Source organism: Colossoma macropomum, unplaced genomic scaffold (assembly GCF_904425465.1).
Source record: "Colossoma macropomum unplaced genomic scaffold, Colossoma_macropomum, whole genome shotgun sequence".
Classification (NCBI taxonomy): domain Eukaryota; kingdom Metazoa; phylum Chordata; class Actinopteri; order Characiformes; family Serrasalmidae; genus Colossoma; species Colossoma macropomum.
In genome coordinates, this window is record NW_023494801.1 from 11,963,347 (window position 1) to 11,987,987 (window position 24,641).

The 24,641-nt window shown below is 37.6% G+C and overlaps 1 protein-coding gene across 3 annotated transcripts; it reads right to left on the bottom strand.

Annotated features, from left to right (window-relative positions):
* Positions 1 to 841: 841 nt before the first annotated feature.
* sez6l2 (seizure related 6 homolog (mouse)-like 2) lies at positions 842 to 24,588 on the bottom strand. Of its 3 annotated transcripts, XM_036589851.1 has the most exons (20): positions 24,209 to 24,588; positions 20,556 to 20,636; positions 20,246 to 20,374; positions 17,224 to 17,436; positions 16,516 to 16,531; positions 16,395 to 16,476; positions 15,136 to 15,328; positions 14,841 to 15,026; positions 12,675 to 12,858; positions 11,265 to 11,428; positions 10,231 to 10,425; positions 9,978 to 10,116; positions 8,806 to 9,002; positions 8,010 to 8,204; positions 6,567 to 6,761; positions 5,483 to 5,674; positions 5,289 to 5,327; positions 4,913 to 5,030; positions 3,935 to 4,046; positions 842 to 2,176 (listed from the first exon to the last, which is right to left on the bottom strand). In XM_036589851.1, exons 2-20 carry the CDS (start codon positions 20,611 to 20,613, stop codon positions 2,147 to 2,149), a joined length of 2,637 nt encoding a protein of 878 aa, XP_036445744.1. In that variant the 5' UTR covers positions 20,614 to 20,636; positions 24,209 to 24,588; the 3' UTR covers positions 842 to 2,146. The 3 variants fall into 3 exon arrangements, with proteins under 3 accessions (XP_036445744.1, XP_036445745.1, XP_036445743.1); XM_036589852.1 differs by having other exon boundaries at positions 16,395 to 16,531; positions 20,309 to 20,374; XM_036589850.1 differs by having other exon boundaries at positions 16,395 to 16,531.
* Positions 24,589 to 24,641: the final 53 nt, after the last annotated feature.

A 24,641-nucleotide genomic window follows, 5' to 3' on the forward strand; every position in this document is an offset into this window, starting at 1 on the left:
TCACTGCAGTGCTGAGAACAATCCACCACCTAAATAATACCTGCTCTGTGATGGTCCTGTGGGGGTCCTGACCATTGAAGAACTGGGTGAAATGGAGCTAACAAAGTATGCAGAGAAACAAGTGGACTACAGTCTGTAACTGTAGAACTATAAAGCTACAAGGTGCTCCTATATGGTAAGTGGAGCTGATAAAATGGACAATGAGCAATGAGTGTAGATACAACTATATATGTAAATATATATATATATATATATATATATATATATATATATATATATGTGTGTGTGTGTGTGTGTGTTGGAACATATTGGGAAGTAAATGCAAGGATGCATTTAGATGCAAGAACAGCAATAAACAATAATAACAGTTTTTCCATGTGTCTCATTAAAATGCATTGTAAATTTATTGTAAGTGTATTCTATATACTTGAACCTTGCTACAATGTCCCTTGACATTATCAAGGGAGATGTCATGTATAGTATCATGATACAGTAATATAACAGTGTCAATTTACCATTTTACTGTCATGACAACTTGTGACAGCATCTCGTGTGACTTGTTTATGGCATGGTTATGTCAGTGTTATGTAGCAAGGTACAAGTGAAGAATTACTATTGCTAATAATGACTGAATACACTTAGGACGGTGCCATCAGTATTCAGCCATCACTACTTTTTCAAGGTATTCTGCCCAGCCCTGTAGCTGTGTTCGTGCAGGAAAATCACCAAACAGTGCTGGACACCAGCTCTGCAGTACTGGAACTAAAGGGCCATGTTACAGGGCATCACACAGACAACAGTTTGCACATGATCACATAAGAAATAAAGCCAGACTTCACCATCCAACAGAGACTTTTATTTATTCTTAAATCTTAGCAAATAAATAATGCCTTCATGACAGTATATTATGCTGATTAATAAACAATATGAACAATTGAGTAATACTTTAATGCAACAGAGTCCTCCACGGCTAGACTCCGGATATGGCACAGTCGAAGAGACAAAACTCACTGCATAATATTAACAACGAACCATGATTCAATTGAAAAATAACATTATAAAAAGCATCTCAGTCTTGATACTGCATCACAGCAAGCAGCTGAATTATTTTTTTTCTTCACAGTACATATATATATATTTTTTGTCAACATAGTGCATATGCAACAACATCAACTCTGATAAACAATGACAGTAAGTATAATTGTTCATGAATCCTAAGCTGAAGCGGTAAAATATACAATCATTGCGTGCCCTAAGCGTGAAGACATTCCACCCCTTTTTTAAATCCATAGTCATTCAACATTAAGCAGAAAGAGATTCTTAAGAAACAGCAAGGAACATTATGAAACGCTGGCATTATCGGTATTTATTACATCGTCAATGTAAGAAAGACCATGAAACCCGTGAAACATGAAGTGACGTCACATTATGGGATGTTATATTTTGGCACTGGATCAGATTTTTATACATAAGCCTTAATATTCAATCAAAATATTTACATTCAATATATTCTGTGTGTAATTGCGTGTGTACAGACAAAGATAAGTAGAAGATTTGTGTATGTGTGTGTGTGTGTGTGTGTGTATGTGTGTGTGTTCATATGTTCTTATGTGTGTTTGTGTACGTGTCTGTGTGTGCTCCTGTCTTTTGTAAAATCCCATCCCTACATGGTCAAAAATTGACATTCTCTCTCTTTCTCTCCTCTCTCTATTTCTCTCTCTCTTTTCCGTCCTTCTCTCTAATTTACTCTCTCGCTCTCAAATCGTTTTCCTTTTCCATTTTGTCTCTCCATGTCTCTCCGTTAGTCTTCTTTTAAGTCCCTAAGGCACCAAACCAAATGTTAGAAAGCATATCTGTGGTGAGAAACCATAAGCTCATGGATGACACTTGCTCTCCAATTCTCTCTTTTCTCTTCACAAACACACACACACACACACACACACAAACACACACATACACTCACACACACACTGTTAATTGCGTCAGCAAAGAGCAAGAAAGAGACTGAAAATAGAGTGAAAAAGAAACCAAAAGCTGTACGTGTTAGAGGAATGAAAGTGTCTTGTGGAGAGAGAATTAATACCATCCCTTCATTTTTCTTCTTTCTTTCCATCCTCGATTTTGAACTCATCACATGACCACAGCTTCAGATGGACACTTCATACTCCCTTGTGTCCTGTAGTGAAAAAAAAACACCATGATGAGACAATACAATCATCTATGATAGAAAGCCAATGGTTCAGATTTCCCAGGAAGGCAAAAACTGACCTTAGATCAGCACCCGACCTCTGAGGTTGTGCGTCATTTAATAATGCGTCATTGTAGCCCATATGTCCAAATAAGGACGCCGGTTCTGAGCTATTTTTATCTGGGGGGAATCGCCCCTATCTCATCCTGTCATAAATGTTTTGTCCCATAGGTCACAGGCTCCTCTGAATTATGAGGTTGTTAAATAGTTGAAATGTTAACATTGCTATATACAGTCGTATGCAAAAGTTTGAGCACTCCAGGCCAAATTACGTTTTGTTGAAGTACACACACAGAAAGCACAATTTCTGTTTATTTGCTGAAAATAGCATATGGGGGGAAAAAAAAGAAACATAAAAAGTGTGCAGACATTATGGCACATTTATATTTTTTTATATATTTTTTTTTTCCAGTATGTTAAAAACAGAAAAGCAAATAAAAACTGTGAAAATTACTTATTTAGGTTTGTTACGTGTGGAGGATGTGTTATTATTATTTTAACTTATACAGTGAACAAAACAAGTTATTTGACATGAAATTAATGCTACTACTATACACTTTTTCAGCATGTTTATATAAACATCCCAGCTACTCAAATTGTAGCCTACTACTGACACAGCTTGCTGGTCTGGGTGGGATGTTCTTATAAGGTTGCCAATCCTATAAAATAGATTAAATGACACTGTGATCTTTGCGAAAAAAGCGTACACATGACGTTATGTATTGTAGATGATTTATGAAAACGTCACTGATTTGCTCCAAACAGCTTAGACTCAGGACTCTCCTGGATGCTAATGGTGAACAACATATCTTTAGGGCTTTACTGGTTAGTGAGTGCAAATAACAAAGTTCATTGTTCTGATGTCTCAATGAAGTAGAAGAGCTGTGATCATAAATTCCAGTGAGGTTTATCAGAGAAGGTCTTGCTCACTCAAGGTTTACATTTCATTAGGTTAGCAAAAGTATTTGCTCTTTGGACTATAAAGCAGTTTAAGAGCATTTCTGCTGTCATATGACATTAGCTGACTAGCAGCAGTATTTCTCATTCTTTTCCATAAGCTTTGTTGTAATTTTCATGTAGTTAAAAGTTTTATCTTCATCGCAATATAGTTTTCCATGTTTTCTGAAATATCCTGTATGCAAAATTCAATATACAATCTCCATATTTTTAGAGCTACACTGTAAATCCACCATGCTAGCTTATAGTTATTAGTTGGGTATATTTTTTAGTCCTTCATTGGTGATTAGTTTCTGTTCACAGAGCTGCTCTTCTCTAGATATTTTTGGATTGTGGACCGCTGCTGTGAGCCCTGCAGTGACACTGATGTCTGCAAAAACTAGGGAACTCCACTGTGTCAGAGCCACAGCCGTTAACATACCATATAAATAATATATAATCAACAACAGTCCTGTGGTCATAAACTAACCAATGACGAATGGAGTAGAGGGATGCTGACAAATTGTGCATGACAACAGATGGGCTACAGTCTGCAACCAGGCACCTATTTAGGGGATCTATATTGCCATGAAGTGGCTGGCGAGTGGAAGTGCAAGGTAGGTGTTTGTAGTGGATGGTGAGAGTATTTTATGCTGCAATTACACAACAGTACAATACACCGTGTTTTGAATGAACAGATGATTGTTATATTAGGCTATATTAACTACATATATATAAACAGTGTCTTACCCCTGCTTCATACAGAGGGTTGTTAAAATCAGACTCCACTGTGATAGGACTGTAGGAGTGTGTGTGTGAGAGAGACTTCCAAAACAATGGCTTCCACTGCAACCTACACACGCTGAGAGAGAGAGAGAGAGAGAGAGAGCAAAAGATGAGACAAAATAAGTTATGCTGAGAATCACAGATCTCTATCTGTTTAAAACTTCAAAAACAGCTTTGTTCCAAGCAGGAGTAGAGAGATAAAAAACTGCACCAAGCCCTTTCAAATTGTGGCCAAAGTTTGGTGTTTGTATGCAAAAGTTTTAGAACCCTGGTCGAACCACATGTTTTGTTGATATTGTAAGTTAAAGTAAGTTAACACATCATCTAAAGAGAACACACTTCTTAGCATTTTAATGCACATTTGTTGTTTACTTGCTGAGTTTAACATATTGGGAAAAAATTAAATATAAAATTAAACTTTTGTGCAGACCACATTTTATGTTTTCGTACTAAAGCTTGCAAAAAGTCATATTGAAGTGTGTTTTCTGTAAAGGAAGTGTTAACTTACTTTCACTTAAAAAAATCAATAAAAGAATTTGACTGGGGTGCCAAAATTGTTGGATTCGACTATAGACACTTTAATGTTTTGAAAAAATGGAAATATTCATAAAAAACTTTACATTAATGAGAACGTTGCCATCATGTTGTTTATGGTTGGTTACAGCTGGCTATTGATAAAGTTGCCAAATTACACCATAATTTGATCTGATGCGTTTAATTTTGTGCCTGACCAAACCTCACAAGATCTCATGTGAGAAGGTGTATAGTAGTGGTTTTGTGATTAATGGTTTCGCTGCTTGCTGTTAAAAAAAACAAACAAAATAAATCTCAAGGAAAGAGGACACTTGGGCCACATGCTCTATATTTTAGCAGCTAAAATGTGAAATGTTGAGGTCAGGAGTGCCAGACAATAGGTAATGTAGAACCCTGCTCCCTACTTACTTAGTGTAGTACATGTAGATTCCCCCAATCAAAAGGATGACCAGAATAATTGGCAAGATGATGGCCAATGCAATGTTCTCACTCAACATCTGATGGGAGGCCTCTAATGACTGGGAGACTGAAGAGGAAAAAACAATAACACCCATGAACACATTAACATCAGCTGAGCAATACACTGTCACTGTCATTTAAAACATCATAAATCTATTTTTCTGTTTTTCACTTTTATTTTATTTTTTAAATCAATTGAAAACGACAGCTGCTCTTTCAACATTATTAATGAATGGACTGATAGAAACAGATTTGACTGGGTTTTGTTACAATCATGATGTATTATTATGAGTAGTGAATATGGTGGTACTTGTGCTGATGTTACCTTCTAGTTTGTGGTCTTCCAGTAGCTCCTCATAGGCCACTGTAGAGAATGTAAAATGAGCATATAACAGTGTATTTCAACAGAATGCAACTTCTATTTATGTGTGTGGGCCACTCCACTGCAGACAATATAAAAACAGAACATGCAATAGTGCTTTAGTCAAAATAAACCTATTTTTAAACCTAGGCTCATACCTTTGCAGAAAGGTGGTGGGCTGTTCCACTGAGATGGGTGTCCTGGGACACAGTTAATGACGACCTCTCCAATCAGCTCATAGCCTTCATAACAGAAAAAGCGCAGAGTCTCCCCTGCTTGGTAACTGTGTTTATACAGAGTCTGGTAACCGTTGTCTGGCACACCAGGATTAGGGCATGGATCATACTTCACTGTATATGAGAGAGAGGAAGAGAGATAATGTCAAGGGGAGATGAAAAAAAGGAAAGAAAAGAAGGAGAAAAACAGAGGAAAGACACATCTAACAGAAACTTACAGAGCCTCAACAACTAAATATATTTTTTCAGTATTTCTTGTGTCCACTCTTGATTACAGTTTCTAATCTTCTCGGGAGACTTTCTACCAGTTTTAGAAATCGGCAGGAATATTTTACTCTATGTAGGTTTCTCCATATAAGTTCAGTCTTAGAAGTTGGTTGCATTTTCTACTTCTCGCTATACACATAATCCTAAACATATTAATTGATGCTGAAGTCTGGACTCTGGGATGGTCACTCCATTGTTCTGATGACACCAGCTTCTTTTTTTAATTAGCAAATTTTCTTCTTTTTTTGTCTGTTTCCTTTTCTCAGTAACAGCTTCTTCACAGCTACACATCCTTTTGGACTCATAGTGTTAAGTTGTCCTCTAACCAAGGGAGGATGGACAGAAACACTTGTGGATTTTTTCTAGATCTGTAGGAAGAGTAGAGCTTGATTTTCTCCTCTCTATCAAAGCAAAAGCTTTAGTTATTGTTTATCTGACTGTTTTGATGGTCTTCCAGGTCTTGCATGGTTGTTTGGTGCTTGAAACTCCTGTTTTTTCATTTATTTTCATGTGACTTTCCCTTTCCTTGTGTAAGTGGATTATCTTACATCTCCTCAGAAATAAGTCCTGAAAACTTATTTTTTAGTTCTTTTGACTGTAAATGAACTAAATGGTGGTCTCTGACTTCTGCACAGTATTGTATATTTAAGTACCTACATGTTATATTAATATGGCCTGTATGTATTATGTATTTGTAACTACCTATATGTAATCAGTATTTTTGACAGCATCCACTCACAGACACATTTAGGGCTGCGGTCACTCCACTTGGGCATCCCGGTGTCTCTGCCATGGCATGAGATTTGGCTTGGACCCTCCAGCTGGTAGCCTTGGTTACAGGTGAAGCGCACCACCGTCCCTACAGCAAAGCCCAACTCTGGGTGGACTGAGCGTGCCCCGTTCACCACCTCCCCTGGGTCAGGACACTGCTGGACTGCAGGAGGGTCAAAACCAGGAAGGAAAAAACAAAGTCAAACTGTATAGCCACAATCTCAGAAGTTCATCTCAGCTTGCAAAACTGACTTGTTAAAAGCTAAAAGGTGACTACGACTTCAGTTCTTACCTGCAGTATTTTGTCTACCTGTTTATCTGTCCACCGTCACAGGTCTCCCTGGCTGTCTCTATTTTCAAGCTATCTCCTTCTGGGGGCAAATAGGATTATGTCCCCTATAGGGTGAAAGACTCTTTAATCCTGCTCTTTCGAAGTTTTAAATCTTTGCTTTTCTCCTCGATACTTTAACTCTCTTTCTCACTCCTAGGAATGAGAGTTAAGTTATTTAATAGGATGTAAGTTAGGTTATAAAAAAAAATTCTCTCAAAGTGTAGACGCCAGTGTGTGCACCATTAGGGGGCCTGCGTAGCAAATTACTAATGTTACAACAGATTTTGTGTCTCTGTTTTAATTTTTTCCTATTTGCCCCCAGAAGGAGATTGAAAATAGAGACAGCCAGGACACTTGTGACGTTTGTGTAATGTTGATACTCAGAGGGGACCCCTCAGGGCCTCCTAGGCTTTCATAAAAGACCTAATGATTACCAGGAATTGAGAAATACATTCATGCAATCTATTTTGGTCACTCTATGCTAGGGCTCTGTACTAAAAGAGAGTAAAACTGCAACATACATGCTAAATTATATGTTAATGTCTGTTATAAACCTCTAATAAAATATGTAGAATGTCTTTTTTACAAGTATCAAAAGTTTGTGTTTGATCTATGGCTAAAAAAAGTTAATGTAAGGATGTTTAGTGCATGCTATTAGAAACACCTTAGGAGGCTAGCAGAATTTAGCATTAATTTTTAATACATTTTGATAGCTATAATTTGCCACTGTTGATAATGTCTACTCTGTAGTAAAGCATTGTGAGTATGAGTAAGACAATATATACATTTAAAATATTTTTATTATTATTATTATTATTTATTTTTTTTTGGAAGCCAGTTTGTTGACAATTGAATCCAAAGATTTCTTTCTATATCAGTATTTAAGCTGCACATCATTAATCACACACACACACACACACATATCATCTAAACAGCTTATCCTTTTGGGTCGCGGTAGGGAGCTGGAGCCTATCCCAGCTGTCATTGAGCGAAAGGCAGGATACACCCTCAACACCAACCCTTAACACTCATTAATCAACAACACAAAACTGAAAAAAAGTTCTCAGTAATTCTGCTCACTTTTCACGCAGGTAGGCGGCCCGTTGCTCCAGGAAAGATCCCATTGGCAAGTGATGATGTCAGAGCCCACAATGTCATAGCCCGGTTGACACTGATAGGTCAGCACACTGCCCCTCACAAGAGACGGGTGAGAGGAGCTACTCCAGCCAAATTCAATTGGTGGGAGGGTTGGACATGTGTCATTAGGCTCCACCTCTGGAGAAGATAAGTGGAATTATGTCATAATCAAGCAAAATGAAAGGAAAATGTGCAAAAATATCGCATAAGTATAATAATAGAACAGATGGCACTGATCTAATAACCTGATACAAGTAGAAAATAATGAATCAGATATTGAGGAAAAAAGAACAGATCTGATCTAATTCTGTAACAAATTGAGCCTGAAATATCATAACATATGTGAGTAAAGTAGGTCAGGTGATAACACAACGTTAACATTAGAAAGTAGCTAGTTAAGTGTTATACTACCATTTAAACTTCTTTACTTTGATTAATTTCATTTTGCACACTTTCACAATGTAAGTGATTTTTTGTTTAACTAGGTAAAAAATGAGTTTAACTAGGTAAAAAATTTGGCATAAGTTGTATAAGTTAGCTTTGTATTTTACTGTGGGGAAAAGTTTGTGAGCACAGTGCTTTATGAGCTTTATGTATTATATGTTTCTAAAAACTCATTTTAAGTCCTAGCAGGTTTGAAGGAAAAATATCAGGTACTTAAGGTTTCACTATTGTGTAGTGTATTGTGTATATCTGTATCAGAGTGGAAAAAGTAGTGTCTCTTTTTAACAAGTTTTACCTCGATAGTGAATCAGAAAGCCTTGGCTGAGGGCGAAGCTGGAATCGTCAGGATCACTCTGAAACTGTATAGTGACCTCTGAGCCACCGGAAACAACCCGGAACCTCTCCCGTGACCCCACATATTGGCCAATCACATGCGACATGAGATCATGCCCATCAAATATGGTCAGGATGTCATTATGACGGATGTTGAGGCTTTGGAAGAAAAAAGGACACAGAAAGGTTCAGTAAAGATTAATCTTAATAATATCATACATGCTAATATTTGTGAGAATAAGCAAAAATGAATCAAATAAAACAAACAAACAAACAAAAACTATGAACACATCAGTTTTTCCAGGCATTTCTTAAGGTCTGTGCAGATGTTTTAGTGGATAAATGAGTTTTATTTATTTATTGTAGATTTTTAGTGCGAGTGACAAATATTTAATAAAACCAGGTTTTACTCAAACCTGGTTTGTCATTGCAAATAGAAAAAGTATGCTCACGTATGAACAAGTAATATATTTTACATATGTTAATATATTAAAATTGTAATATGCATGCATTTTCAGCTTGAAATAAATTGGTAAATATTTAAATAAATGACAAAATAATCTAAATAACTGGACTCAAAGCAGTTTACGGAAGAGTAATAGCAATTTAGGAGGAACTGAGGGAAATGAAAAATATGAAATAGGTACATAACAAACATAGGTCAAAAGGGAAGTAATTTGGTGAAAAAATAAAAGACAAAAAAAATAGCACTTGTGGTTTCGTGTGGTTTTTGTGTGGTTTATGCACTGTGTACAGCGGGTGACATTTCTGCAATATACTCACTATAATTCTGATCCTCTCCCTTATATGAAAACTACCATGAAAATATGAAATAATAATTGTTCTATAAAGAATGACAATGTAGGTTGTTTGTTTATTCACTACTGCTATGTCTGGATGTTGGCACACTAATGTAGGCTAATCGCTGATGTATTAATGTATTAATAAGTTATCATGAGTGGTCATGAGTTATATGTGTACAGTTATGTTAGTATCGATATAAGGGATGCAATAAAGATGTCAGGGGGCTCGGTCACTATGGATGCCTCCCACATCACAAGCCCCAGTGTGATTAACCTGCCTTCACTGCTGGTATTTAAGCCACAGACTCACATATTGTATATACACACTCACATCTGCACGTCCAGCTCAATGCGCTTGTCTTCGGTGACGTGGATCTGCCACACACAGTCCTGACCCTTAGAGTAGCTCTGTGGCCAATCAGGAGACAGCACTGTCCCAGCCGCGTCGGTCAACTCTCCTCCACATAGAGCTGAAAATGGAATGAGGGAGGAGTGAAAGAGGTGGGAGTCCCTGTTAACTTCACAGGCCTTATGAAAAATGCAAATAAAGAGCAGTTTTTTAATGTGGAAACTAAAGGCTGTACCTCTGCACACAGGCTCACTCTCGTTCCAGTGGGGGTCGCTGGGGTCAACACACTCCATGACTCCTGACCCCTGCTCCATGACAAAGCCAGGAGAGCAGGAGAAGGTTACGGTTGTGCCGAGAGGGAAGGTCATGTCAGTGCTGCTGAAATTTCCATGAGGAACGTAGGGCTCATAACAGTGCTCTCCATCGAAAGCTGAACAGAGAGAGAAGAATTTGCAATAGCGGTTGCTACATTAATGACTTGTTTACGGCTACGCTGTCATTTCACTCTGCATTACAACAACTGCACTATTAAGTATCATCTATTCACTGCTACTATGCTTTTCTTAAGATACATTCTGTTGGATATAAATGATCCAGACAAAAAAAAAAAACTGGCATAGTATTTAGTGCAACATTACTGTGTACATCATGTTATATGCTGCTTAAAACTTCAGAACCCCAAGTTAAAATTCTCTCCTTTGTCCCTGGACAAAAGTACAGGCTACACTATGGAACACTATATGGCCAAAAGTATGTGGACACCCTTCCTGACTATTAAGTGCAAGTGTTTAAGCCATACCCATTGCAAATGATTATATAAAATTTTGCACATAGCAATGCAATCTCCATAGACAAAGGAAAGAGCTTAGTGACACTAAATGTGTCAGCTTTGCCACAAATTTCTGCCCTGCTAGATCTGCCCGTCAGTTATAAGTGCTATTATTGTACAACAGAAGCATCTACAAGCAAAAACAGCTCAGCCACAAAGCAGTAGCCCATGCATCACAGGCTGCTGAGTGCTGTGCAAAGGGAGTCTGATGAAATAGCTTTCCATGGCTGAGCAGCTGCACACAAGCCTAAGATGACTATGTGCAATGACAAGCGTCAGCTGGAGAGGTATAAAGCATGCCGCCACTGGACTCAATGACAATTTAATTATTATACTATGGTATTACTATTTGAAATGAAAGGTAAAGAGAGTCCAATACACCCTCAGGTGCTAAGACATAATCAAAAGAGAGGTGAGTAAACCCTGTCTCTCTTTCTCACCCTCATAACGGAGTGCCAGCAGCAGAGGGATAGAGGAAGAGTCTGCCGTTAGCTCCAGATAGAGAGATGATCCATCACTCACGATCCCGCGCTCTGGTACGTCATCCAGATCCGAGTCGAAAAGGAGAGGAGAGTTGGAGTTATTCCCACCACGGACAATCAGTCTTAGAGAGAGAGAGAGAGAGGGCGAGAGAGAGAGAGAGAGAGAGAGAGAGGGTGAGAGAGAGAGAGAGGGCGAGAGAGAGAGAGATAGAGAGAGAGATCAACAGACAGGCAGAAGAGTTCAGTATAAAAATGTATTTTGTGAAATGTTAGTAGAAAAAGTACTAAATATTGATGAACAGGGAAACAAGTTATAGATACACTCACTGAGCATTTTGTTAGGAACACCTATTTGTATCTATACTCTTTATCCATTTTGTCAGCTCTCCTTATCATATAGGTGCACTTTGTAGTTCTACAATTACAGAGTGTAGTCCATCTGTTTCTCTGCAAACTTTGTTAGCACACTTTCACCCTGTTCTTCATTGGTTAGGACCAGTGTGCAAAATACTCCTTAGTATTTGGGGGGTCCCATGATGGCTGGCTTCTCCAGCGTTGGCTGGGTACTAACTCATTTGCCATAGAGGTACTGATGCTAGCCTCAATGGCAACAAAAATGTTGGTTTACCAATTTTTTTAATAGAAAAGCTCTTTTCCAGTTTGGTAATGTACTCTCCCTCACCTTGATTGAGATCTTACACATATCTTTAGTGTTTTCGGTTTGAGAAATGAGTAAGAATTCAATCTTTCCACCAATCTCTTGGGAAACTGGGCAAGTTTTCAGATTTACAAACATATTAAGGCATATTGAAAATTTTTTCAGAGGTATCCTGAGCATAGTTACAGTTTCTGGAATTGTCAAACTACAAAGTGCACCTGTAGGTAAGTAGAGCTGATATGGACAGTAAGTGTAGATACAAGTAGGTGTACCTAATAAAGTGCTTGGTGAATGTAATTACACTTTAAACACAAATAACAACAAAAACACTTTCAGGACACATGCAAAAAATGCATTTTAGGCCCTAAAGCACCCTCATGTGTTTCCGACAGCAACAAACCCCCTAATCAACTGCATCATCACAGCAGAGACTAAAATATTGCATTTACATATATCAGTCTTGAAGGCACAGTAACAAACGAGCTTGTTTAATTTTAAAGACTAAAGAGAGGTTGGAAAAGGTCAAGTAAAACTGAATTCTGACTGTTTTAGTACCGAAAAACCACCATAAGTTCTCTTAAAAATAAATACAAGATAAAAGTAGAATATGGCCTGTTTAACACATGTTAAAATTGATTAATTATTTTCCTTCTCCTAGAAGGTTTTGGAGATGTGAGACTTTGTTATCACAGCAAATATGCGTAACTTACTTGTCATCATCTTCATCCAGAGCCACTCTCTCAAAGTGGAGGTGGAGCCTGTGGCCCTCTTTGGCCTCCAGCAGCCAATGGCAGCTCAAGTTGCTGCCACTGCTGAGGTTACTGGTGGAGGGGACGGTAGGAGAGAGGATGCGGCCCACAGTAGCGTTTCTGATCCATCCTCCACAGGACACAGCTTAAAACAACACACATACAAATGTAACTGCACATACTTTATCACATTACATTGAAATAGTCTGACCTACTGACAAACTACAAGTTATCAGATCTGTGCTTTTAGACATCTGTTTATTTTCTCACTGCGCAAAAAAAACTTGTCTCTCAAAAAATGTAACTTTATGAAATAAGGTAAAACATTATTAGCTCTTAATGCAACTTTTAGTAAAAAATAATTTTGGAGCATTTCTATTGGTCCATTCATCATGAAACTTTTACACAATGTAAATGACAGTTGCTGTGTTCAAACAATGTAAAAAAATAAAAATTGGAAAAAATGGAGAGATATTTATTTCTGGACTGCTGTGATTTGTTCGCATTGTCAGGGGTGGATTTAATGATTTTGGGGCTCTAAGCACAAGAAAGGAATGGGGCCCCCTGGATGCACATTTTTAAATGAATTGAGATTCTGGGCTCCTGAGTAGCGTAACCATCTACTGCAAAAATAATATCAAAAATTATATCTTGGCAAGTGAACCCAACATAAATCTAGTCAATATATTTAATATTTTTTTAATCTTGAAATCGTTGTAAGAAAATTATATGTTCTTTAGACATTGTTTAATAATTGAATTTTATTAAATACAATCATCTCACTCTATTATTAGCATAAAATTTTGCTTGTTTTCAGAAACAGGCTTGAAACAAGCAAAATTATCTGCCAATGTAGCAAGATAATTTGGTAGAATGTGATGTAGAAGTAAAGTACTGAGTTACTTTTTCCAGGAAATAATAAGTAATGTGCTCCCATTACAGTTTGAGAGAAATAATTAGTAACTTGGTTGCACTGAAATGACTGAAAAGAATGGCTATAATCAGAAATATTAACTATTTCTATAATATATATACAATGGGGTCCAAAGGTCTGAGATCACTTCTGAAAATGCTTCTATTTTACATTTCTTTCTAATTTAAAACAACGTTTTTCATTACAAATGATATTATCAGCATGACAATTTGAGTGAAAAGCTAAATCATTGATATGTGGCTGGCACGGACACCATGGCTGTGTCCAAAAACGCACACTATCATACTAAACAGTATGTCAAAATAATACACCACCAACAGAAGTCCGTTAGTGTAGTATGTGGTTTTGGACGCAGCTCATGAGTTCGTGCAAAAGCCTCTAATGAGTAGATTACATCCACCTGAGAGTCGTCGGAACATGTGTTTCAATGGAAGGAACAGGAAAATTTGACCTTTTTGTACAAAGACCTCAACATTGTCAATTTCACAGATTTGCTTCAATTAGAATAATGACCTAGAAATGGCACAGAATATTAAATATTTCTTCTTCATTTTACTTGTCATAACTTTGCTCATGTGGGCTCAAAGTGGCTGGCTACATTTGCTTGGTGCAGAGACCACCCCGCCTGTTAACATGCATGCTTCTCTAAGTATATTGTGGGGATTGTCAGTACTTAAAGAACTCTGAACATGCATGTATAGAGAGCGTGCAAACTCCTACAGAGAACACACTGCTACACATTTTATTGCATAATTACTGTTTATTTGCTGAATTTAATATATTTGAATAAAAAATGAATAAAATGTGGAATATCTAAAAGTTATGGCACATTTTATATTTTCTGTTTAATTTTTTTCCAGTATGTTAACCTCAGCAAATAAATAGAAATTGTGCACAAAAAACACAGAACAATAATATATTTAAGTCTGTTCTCTGTAGAGGATGTGTGAATTTATTTTCACATAGAAAAACAACAAAGCATGTAATTTGACTGGGATCATTTAAACTTTTGTACAAGATTGTTTGCAAATAAAGCATTCTGTCATGCCTCTATGTGTAAGTGAAATAATCTGAAACCAAAAGGACCAAAAAAGAATCAAACTCCAAGGAAAAAGAGTGAAGGATAAAATGTAGTAAAAATGCCAGAAAAGAATCACAGTCCAAACATCCAAAATGGAGTAAAGGCTCCTCACCCACACACTGAGGCTCAGTCGTGCTCCAGCGGGGTCGGGTGGAGTTCAGGCAGGTGGCCACCTCGTGACCTCTGACCTGGAAACCAGGATCACAGTGAAAGTGAGCCTGACCGCCGGGGTGAATGTCAGTCACGGTCACTCCTCCTCCCTCAGGAGAAAGAGGGAATGAGCAGGAGAGGAGGAAAGCTGTGGACAGCAAGAAAAACAAGCAAACACAGAACAGGTCATTTCTTATGACCTCAGGTGAAGAATTTATTATATTTACTAAAAATAGGCAACTAATAAAAGGAGGCACCTTGGTAGTGAAGGCTGAAAACACCATGATTGGTCTGCTTCAGGCTCCGATAGTGAATTTGCACCTGATTGGTTGAGCTGCGAATCACCTGACCCTCGCTCATCATAGTCTCATTGGCTAGTAGTTCCGGCCCTGGCTCCCCGAGTCCCAGGATGGTGAGGGACTCCTCCTTGGACAAGTTCATTTTCTTCACCTGAGAGTGAGCATGTTACCATGACAACAGTGCACATGACATTTGCCAGAATCTTATTAAAGGTTTCCCCATCAAACAGCACTTTACTCAGGCCACCTATGCACTCTCAGAAAAAAAGATTTTATTTTATTGCTCTGTTTTAAAACATTCGGTTAAAAAGGACTTAAAAAGGACTCTTGTTTGCACAATGATAATTGCTGGCATATAAGCCTTTATTACTTGTCAGCTACCAGGGTTTGGGTAAAATACTTGGAAAAAGTAGTGATGCCTGAATACTGAATACACATGTATTCCACTACAATACATAAAACTGCTATAATTTTTGTTCCTCGCTGTTACATTTTGGCAGTTTTGTTCATGTAATTCTTCTGATACAAACAAATGACTACAAACCTCTCAACGTTATTTTGACAATTATCGCCTGCTTCAGTCCACTGCTACTCTCAAAATCCCATTGGCCTTTCATGACCTAAGCCAGTAATTTGCCATATCCCAATAACATCTTATCTTGCAAATTTGACTATAAAATAAGTAGCCATGTGTTTTTCACATGCACATACGAGTCCAGCACAATACCAAAGGTAAGCTTATCACTTGCTGCTCAGTTCAGTTATTTCTTAAAAGAGTTTTTCTTTAGAATAAGTTTTGCATGCTGTGTGCTGATTTTAAAATAGTTACTTAACAAGCAGTCATGGTGTTTCTTTGAAAGGTGGTATATATATATATATATATATATATATATATATAAAAGAAATCTATATATATACATATATATATATATATATATATATATATCTTTTTAATTAGTGAGTATTTAAAAACTGTATTCTGAATACTGCCTAAAAATGTAACTTTGACTGAATACAGAAACTTAATTTCTGTATTCTCAATACGTATTCCCTTACTTATACTTGTATTCTGTTACATCCCAGCCCTGTTGGCTACAGTAGCTGTGTAACTCCTGTGTAAAATAAAAAAAAGGAGTATCAAACAGATTTTGCCTGGTTAACTACATTTGAGGAAAGGGGGGAAATTTGGTCAATTTGATTTTTTTTTTCAGTTTTACCTGTATTTCCACTCCATAGCCCGGATACACAGTGATGCTATAGGTGCATTCCAGGGGAGAAAAAGGGGTCGATGAGGACAGAGGGTCTGGAGACTCCACTATACCCTCCATCCCTGACAGACTAGCATTACACTGCACTGAAAAGAGAGACAGAGAGATAGACAGAGAGACAAATAGAAAGTTAGACAGATATCGAGGCAGCAATATTTGACATTTTTGTATTTTACATTTGACAAACTTGAACATATGAAGCTTTATGTGCTTCTAAAAGCTTTGAAGTTGTTTTATGAGGCTTTGCTGCTGCCAAGACTGCAGCGTTCAGGGGCATCCTCAAGGGTTCAGTGCTGCTTTTAAATGAATTTCATATCAGACTGTCTTTCTCAGCACTGATGATCTACACTTATTTTGCTTTTTCTCTGCTGCTTTTCACTGAACCACTGTGATGAGTCAATATGCTAAGCTTTAGTAGGTTTGAACACGAGGCGATGCAATACGGTTATTAAAAGAAGATTATGAAATGCAACTGTGCTTGGTCTTCCTGCTTCCTGCTGCCAAGTCTCAGTGTTTGTTCCAAAACACAGAGCTTTTAAGACCTGACTTTCATCCAGTACTGCATCACACTAATCAGATTAGTTTATAAGCACACTGTACAATTTTCTTCTGTCATAGAACAGGTATCAATGCAAAGTTTCATGGCAAGAAAATATCTTCTTTTTTATTACCCTACATATTGATGCTGGACAATATCATTATTACTAAATATCATTTACCAACATTTACTAATAATTAATAATGTATCACTGTTTCAAAGATTCTCCCTTTAGAATACCTGGTGTGTGAACTGTTGTTATTGTTGTCGTGGTGATCAGCGTTGTTGTGGTCTCCTCTTCAGCTGGTGGTGATGTCACAGCACCCCGCCCTCCTGATTGGCCAGCTTGGGGGGCAGCAGATGAGGTCACAGCAGTGGTAAGAACACCTGGTGACATCACTGTGGAGGCAGGTTCAACAGATGGGACAGCCTGGGTCGGGTTGGTGGTTGTGCCTGTGAGGCAATGTAAACTACAGTGAGTTATTCTGAAATTCTGAACCCCAAGATAACCTCCACTAAATTCTGATCCTAACTGAAAAAGCCTGGACCTGATCACTACCCATAACTTAACCTTAATCATAACAATAAACCTGACTCTAAACCAGAGCTAACATGCAATGGATGTTTATAGCCCATGTTTAGGCCAAACTGCATAAATCATCACACACTTTTATCAAACTGTGTTGAGTTGTTAAGTAATCTCAAATCAGCTTTTGTTTATGTGCTTTCTGACAGTGAATGTACTGTTTTCTATTAAATGGACAAAATTAAAGCTTTGAATGCAACTTCTGTTTTTTTAGCTATGTGATATACTTTTGTCTACTTTAATAGACAGTATGTCGTACAGTGTCAGAAACCACATAAGAAAGTGTGTTTAAGTTTTTTGGTTGAATAATGATGTGAGATTTGGGAACAGCTGTATGCAAAGCCCCTGGTCAAATTACATAGTTGTTGATTTTGCAAGTGAAAATATGGTAACCCACCCTCTACAGGGAATCTACAGGTAAAATGGCATTTTTTCTGCAAATTGTAGTGTCCAGTTATATGTATTTGCTGAGTTTAACATATTGATAAAACAAATTAATAAATATAAAATGTGACAGACCTTTTGCACAAGACACATTTATGTAATATTTTTCCTGAATATATTAAACTAAGAAAATAAATAGTAATTATGGATTAAAATGTGCAAGAGTGTGTTCTCTGTGGAGGATGTGTTAACTTATTTTCACTCAGAAAATCAACAAAACATGTCATTTGACCAGGGTGCCCAAACTTCTGAATGTGACTGTTAAAAATTAAGGCTACTTTAAAATGACTTTCTTATTAAATAATTTGCAGTACTGAAGCAACATCATACAAATCGGAAAGACATAAAACATACTGCATGTAGTCACCATGCGTGTGTCCACGCATTACTTACAGCAGCAAAATAATGCAAAATATTTAATACCATCCAATGTAAAGATTAACTGCTCTAAAATCAGAATGGACAATCATCACTAAACTTTACTTAAGTTTATTTGGCAATAAAAAGCAAGAATTCCATCTCAGCTTGTTTGTCAAGGAGAACACAACAAGGTCCTAGACTTTCCATCATGGTCCTTGATATATAACAGAAAAGATGGCCTATATTATATCAACCCCAAAAATCATGTGCTTATTATATACTAAGGCTTATTATTTAGTAACATCATGGACAACAGGCTGCGTTATTCTTCCTGCCTGTTCCTAACCCCTTAAATGGCCAGGACCCATCAGCAGGTCCATAGTTTACTACGGACCTGCTGATGGGTCCTGGCCATTTAAGAGGTTAGGAACAGGCAGTTTGCATGCATTAGGCACACATCAAAATATTTAAAAAGATTTAAAAAATTGAGGTATTTATTTTCTTACTAAAACTAACAAGATTAGTCATTCCCTTGGCCTCGACAGGCAGACTATTCTGTTCATGCATTTCTGAATATCTAAAAGAGTTCTTACTAATCATCATATTAAATCAAACTAAGTCAGATGAGCAATACTGGGCCAGATTCATAAAACTTGGTGTAACAGCACACCATCACCCAAATACATATAATGGTAAATACAAGCTATTCATAAAGTTTCTGTGGCAGTGATTATGCTGTCTTTTAACGCTGCTGTATTTTCACTGGTGTCTACACAAGCACCAGTCAGAATTGACAAGTAAATGAGGTCATACATATTAAAGACCCACCAACTGAAGCCCTGGTTGGCTGTCAAACGAAAGTAAACCAAAGAAACTAAGAAGACCAAATTCTCAGCTACGGATTTTAAGGGAAAATTTATGACAAGTTATAGAAAATTGTTTGGTAAAAATGCTTTTGATATCAAGAAAGTATGTAAGATTCAATTTCTCAATTAACTTAATCAATAATCATAATAGTACATAGTTCAGTAGTAAAATAGTAAATAGTTCAATAGTAAAATAGTAAATAGTTCAAGCCTTTTCAAATTCATTATAATCACAGTAACAACTGTCACTAACAAATAATTTTTATAATAATACCATTTGATGTTTTTTATGAAAATGTAAAATTAAATCAACATTCTGATATTCTAATTACTTTGGCATCTGTTATAGCTTTTACTGCCCATTTTTCTTGATATTAGGAATTCAATTTACAGTCTTAACATGTCCAAACCCACTTTTCACACACAGGAGGGGGATTTGTCATACATGGAATTTGACACAGGAAGAAAAGACTGTTTTACCGCCATGCTATTGATCTTACTGCCACAGTAAATCTGGCGCTGTGTTTTATGAATCTTGCCTTTGTGTCTTGTATTGTAAATGTGCAAATGTTTCACAGACGTGAGAGAAATACTTACAGTACTTTGAGGCCCTGTTTTTAATTATTCTTTGTGTTATATTCAGTTTAATTCTTTAAATGGGCACAGCCCACCAGCAGGTCCAAAGGTTTTCTACACACTTCTATAACCGAAGAATAATTCAGCTAGTTTGCATTGTAGTTCACGTAGTTACTGAATCATAAGCCTTAACATGTAATAAGCCTGAGATTTTAAGGGGTTAATCGATTTATTTTGTAATTTCTTTGCCCAAGCCTTTGAAAAATCAACCATCCAGGAGTTACTGGTATCATCAAAATGAGACCAAACGCCAACAGCATCAAACGATGTCCAACAAACAGTTTAAAACTGATTTTTACTCCAATACTAGGAAACTCTGCTTTGGGAAATGAGCAATGTGGACAGTTCTCATGTGCTTTAATGAGCTCACCTATGTTGCTAGACGATTGGCCAAGATACTCCTTACTCATCAATGCGGCATGGATCAACTCACCCAGCGGGCGTGGGTCAGATGTCATGGTGGGAGGACCTTCAGGATCAGGAGTCACAAATGCTGCACCTAAAACGGCAAGCAGTTCATCATGTTATATGGGAAACCTTATATGTCATCCATGGTCTGCTGCATCATTGTTGATGATGAAGAGGTGCAATACAGTTGCCATTGAATGCATTTTAGCACAAATTAAAATCTAGATAAGTGCACACCCAAACAAACACATTTAGGCTATAAATATTCTTACCTGTAGTCATCTGCAGAAGTGTGACACATAGCGTCACAGCAAGAACTGTAGACACCATGGTGAAGTGTGAGAGAAAGCAGTCTGAGAAAAGAGAAGAGAGAGAATAGAAAGGCATAGAAACCGTTGAAATTAGAAAAAAGGTTAAAAACCTTTTTTACAAAAAGACTTTCCTTCATGTTGAATTAATCATCAGTTTGTAATTTTGCTGTTATTTCATTTGATCTGTATTTTATTGCCTCAGTACTATATAAATAAGTGATAAGATCTTACTAAGTATACACTTTGGGATTTATGGAAGAGCTACCAATACAGTTATTAGTTGATGAAATCACCTAAAATTCTTCTCTGTTACATTTGTAGTTTGGTAAATTAAATATGCGACAGCATCTTTTACCACAAACAAAGCTGCCATGATCTCATGGAGTGGGCTAACTTCCAACATCTCATCCTCACAGGATCTTCAGTGTGTTATATTACATCAGTGGTGTCAAACTTAGGCCTCGGAGGGCCTCTGCACAGATGAGTGCTTCTAACACACCCAGTTGACCTCCTGGAGGCCTAATGAGAGTTGAATTCAATGTGCTAAATGAAATAGTGTGCTAAACTCTGCAGGGCTGTGGCCCTTCAGGACTGGAGCCACACACACATGAATTACACCACCCAGCCTGGGAGAGTGTGCTGGGTTGGATGAAAACAGACTCCGTCATGCCTACACTGGAGTATCCACTGTGTGCCATGATAAATTCTCTCTTGCAGTGTTCATTTGTCTACAACTACACTTACATGAACACTGTACATGTTCAGTCAATAGAATAGTTGTGAATTCAACACTGGGGATTGGCTAGTAGTTCACGCTTATACTGTTCTCAAGTGCAAATCAGGTGGTGAATTTCTTTTTGCTGGAATTTCTTAACATGGTCACATTCATGCGGTTCATGTGGAAAGTAAACAAAACACATGGAGGTTGTTCAGTGACTGAATGATTGTAGATCATTCAGCTGGCCTATTTTATGGTATTTTAGAATGATAATGTATTAGTTAAATGTGGATTGATTGCATATTATATTAAAGTTGCGCTATGTAAGTTTTGGGAATATGGAGACCTCTCTGGTGGAAATTTGTAATTGCAAGCAACGTGCGGAAAAACATTTTGTAACATCGATTGTGCTTCGGACCGCCACAAGCTAATGAATCTGATGATTGCAATTTGGTGAAGGACGTGTCTTCCGAGGATGTAAGTGAATTATGATATTACACTGAGGCAGACCTTCTTTTTGAGCATTTGTGTGTGACGATAATATGTAAAAACATACAATGTGGACTGAAAAAGTTCTGCAAAATCCAATCTAATGCCTTTGACTTTTAAATGATTATTTCAGGCCTTACAGGGTGACTTGCAGCAATGAACAGATACCATATTATAGAGTGTTTTTATCTCCTGACGTATGCTACTTCTTTTAGTTTTAACAACAAAAAATCTTAGTGCAGCTTTAAAGAACTATTCCTCTGGGTGAGTTGCTCTACTTTGATGAGTAAGGTGTATCTTAGCCAATCCTCTGGCAAAAGCAGTTATTAATAGTTTAATACTATTACAGTTAATTACCATTTGTACAGATTTACCAGGTTGATAGATGCTTTTTTCACTGACCTAGATAAAAATGATGTTTTTCATCTAATGTCCTTGACTACATCTTCCAGCTTCAAAAGGTGTTGTGGTGCTGCATCATAAACAGACTAACAGTATGAACAGAAGGACAACAGAACTTGAAACCTTTTCATTTCTGAGTTGAACAAAAGGATGTTGCACTCAAAGGGCTGACAAAGTCATAAATACAAGTGGTAAACTCTGACAACTTCTAGATTACCCCAGTTCACAGGCTGTGATGTATTACTAAGCAGTAACACCCACATATGTTCAATACAATAGCCTAATACAACAATTCAAGTGTAAAACTAGGCAAACAAAGTACATCTACAATAACACAAACAAAGCATGGGATATCAATATTATATGTCAACATTAAAAAATCAAAAGATGAATAAATAATGCAGACAAGAATGTCACACATATTTGCTCTAGTGATTTGATTTTGTTCCCTATTATATTGTGTCAACAAAATTCTTAGTCTGATCTGCAGGTTGTTATAAGTATTTCAGTACAATGCTCCGATAATGATAAATATGATGACAATTAAGAAGAAAAAGAGGGACTGTTAATAACTGTTGTGGTGTACATTAATAAATGACAATAGTGCAGTAAAGAAGTGTTGAAAAGGATGCCAGGAGAGGTGATACACTGTGGCAATTATGACAGTATTTATCCTCTCCTCCTAAAAATGTGGGGATAAATATTGATTTTTAGTGATTTTAGTGGATTTTTCTGTCTGGTATACTGGACATTGGAGTTAGGTTAATGGGATTTTAAAAAAGTTATTTCTGAAACACAGAAATGTTGTTTCTGCATATGACACTGGTCTAGCATATAAAATGAAATATGTGTAATATGTATAACATTACATATAAACCAGTGTATATGCTTTGTGTTAAAAAGCTTAAATATAAAATTATATAATATATATATAACACTTTATTTAAAATAAAGTTTATTATTGTTATCATCATCATCATCATTATTATTATTATTATTATTATTATTATTATTATTGTTATTATTATTGATAATATTATTATTATTATTGTTGCACACGCAAATGTACATACAGCAAACATAGAATAAAGATGTTAATTTAAAGTCCCAATGTCCAGCATATCGGACATCGTATATGTTTCCCGGTAAACAAAAATAATTATTCACGTAATATGTTAGTAGTGCAAAGAAGAGAATAACAAACAATAGTGTGTCTTTAAAGTGTCCAGTCTCGGGACTGAGGAGGACACTTAACGAGTTAACGAGGGCCGCTCGAACGAACCAGAAGCGCCGGCCAATCGAGGCGTGACGGAAAACGGATGGAAATAAAAACAGCCGAACGCGCCTACACGCTCTCTGATGGCTTAATGACGCCACCTCCTCTCAGGACTCGTGTTAGTGTTGGCCTGTGTGGACCACCGGGAGAAAATCTGTCCAGGACAACAGCACCAATGAGAACAGCGACAGGAGAAGCTGCCCTGCTGTTAGTCAGTAAAACAAGCAAACAAACAAAACAAATTAAAACGAGATAACAACAGTGCTGATCAGATCGGAGGAGTCTGACATGCACACAGAGCTGTAGCTGACACTGCGGGCAGAAGCCTCAGATCCCTCCTCGTTCAGAGCCCCCCCCTCCCATCCCACCGCCCCCCGCACTACCCCCCTTCCCCCAAAATCTCATCTGCACTGACTGTTATTCAAAAAAAATCTATTCGTTCGCCTGAACGTCAGACGCACCGTCCACACGTAGCAGTTGGCTAAGTCACCGAGGAGGATTGTCTAAAATAACGGCAGGCTCTGGAGGCCCGTGTGAGAAAAAATCAATGAACAATTGCTACAGTAAAAAATAAAAAACACGCGCACGCTCTGCTTATTTTCTGTCGCCCTTATGCATCATTATATACGCATCGTTCTACCTGTCGTAGAAGGTGAGGCGCGCGCAGCTCCCCCCAGGCTGTAAAGCATTGAGGGCCGGTCTACAGAGACGAGCAGAAAACATACGCACCTCCAAACACCGTTAACGGGCCTCCGGCTGCTCCTCTTCCTCAGCAGTGCTGCGGATTTTGGCTTGTTTTCCTCCGCGCGCTGATGCTCCGTCTCCTTCCCTTCACCAGAAATGCCAGAACAGTCTCTGGTCGACCCCCCTGTTAGCATAAAACACGCTGGGCTGGCCAGGGATGTCAACAGCACACGAAGGCAAAATAACGCATTCTCTCAGTCGGAGCGGAAAATGTGGTCAGTCACTCCGCCGCGTCCTTCGTGTTTTTGTTCCGATCTAAAGGTCTGAGGCCCGGGGCTGGCGCTTAGGTGGGTGGAACAGCCATTATATGACAGGTCCAACCCGTGCGCTTTGACGCGTTGATGTCTGTGTATGGAAATGATGTGTGTCTATGTGAGGGTATCTGCTGCTTTGGCGGTGGCGTTCAGAGAGGCGCCAT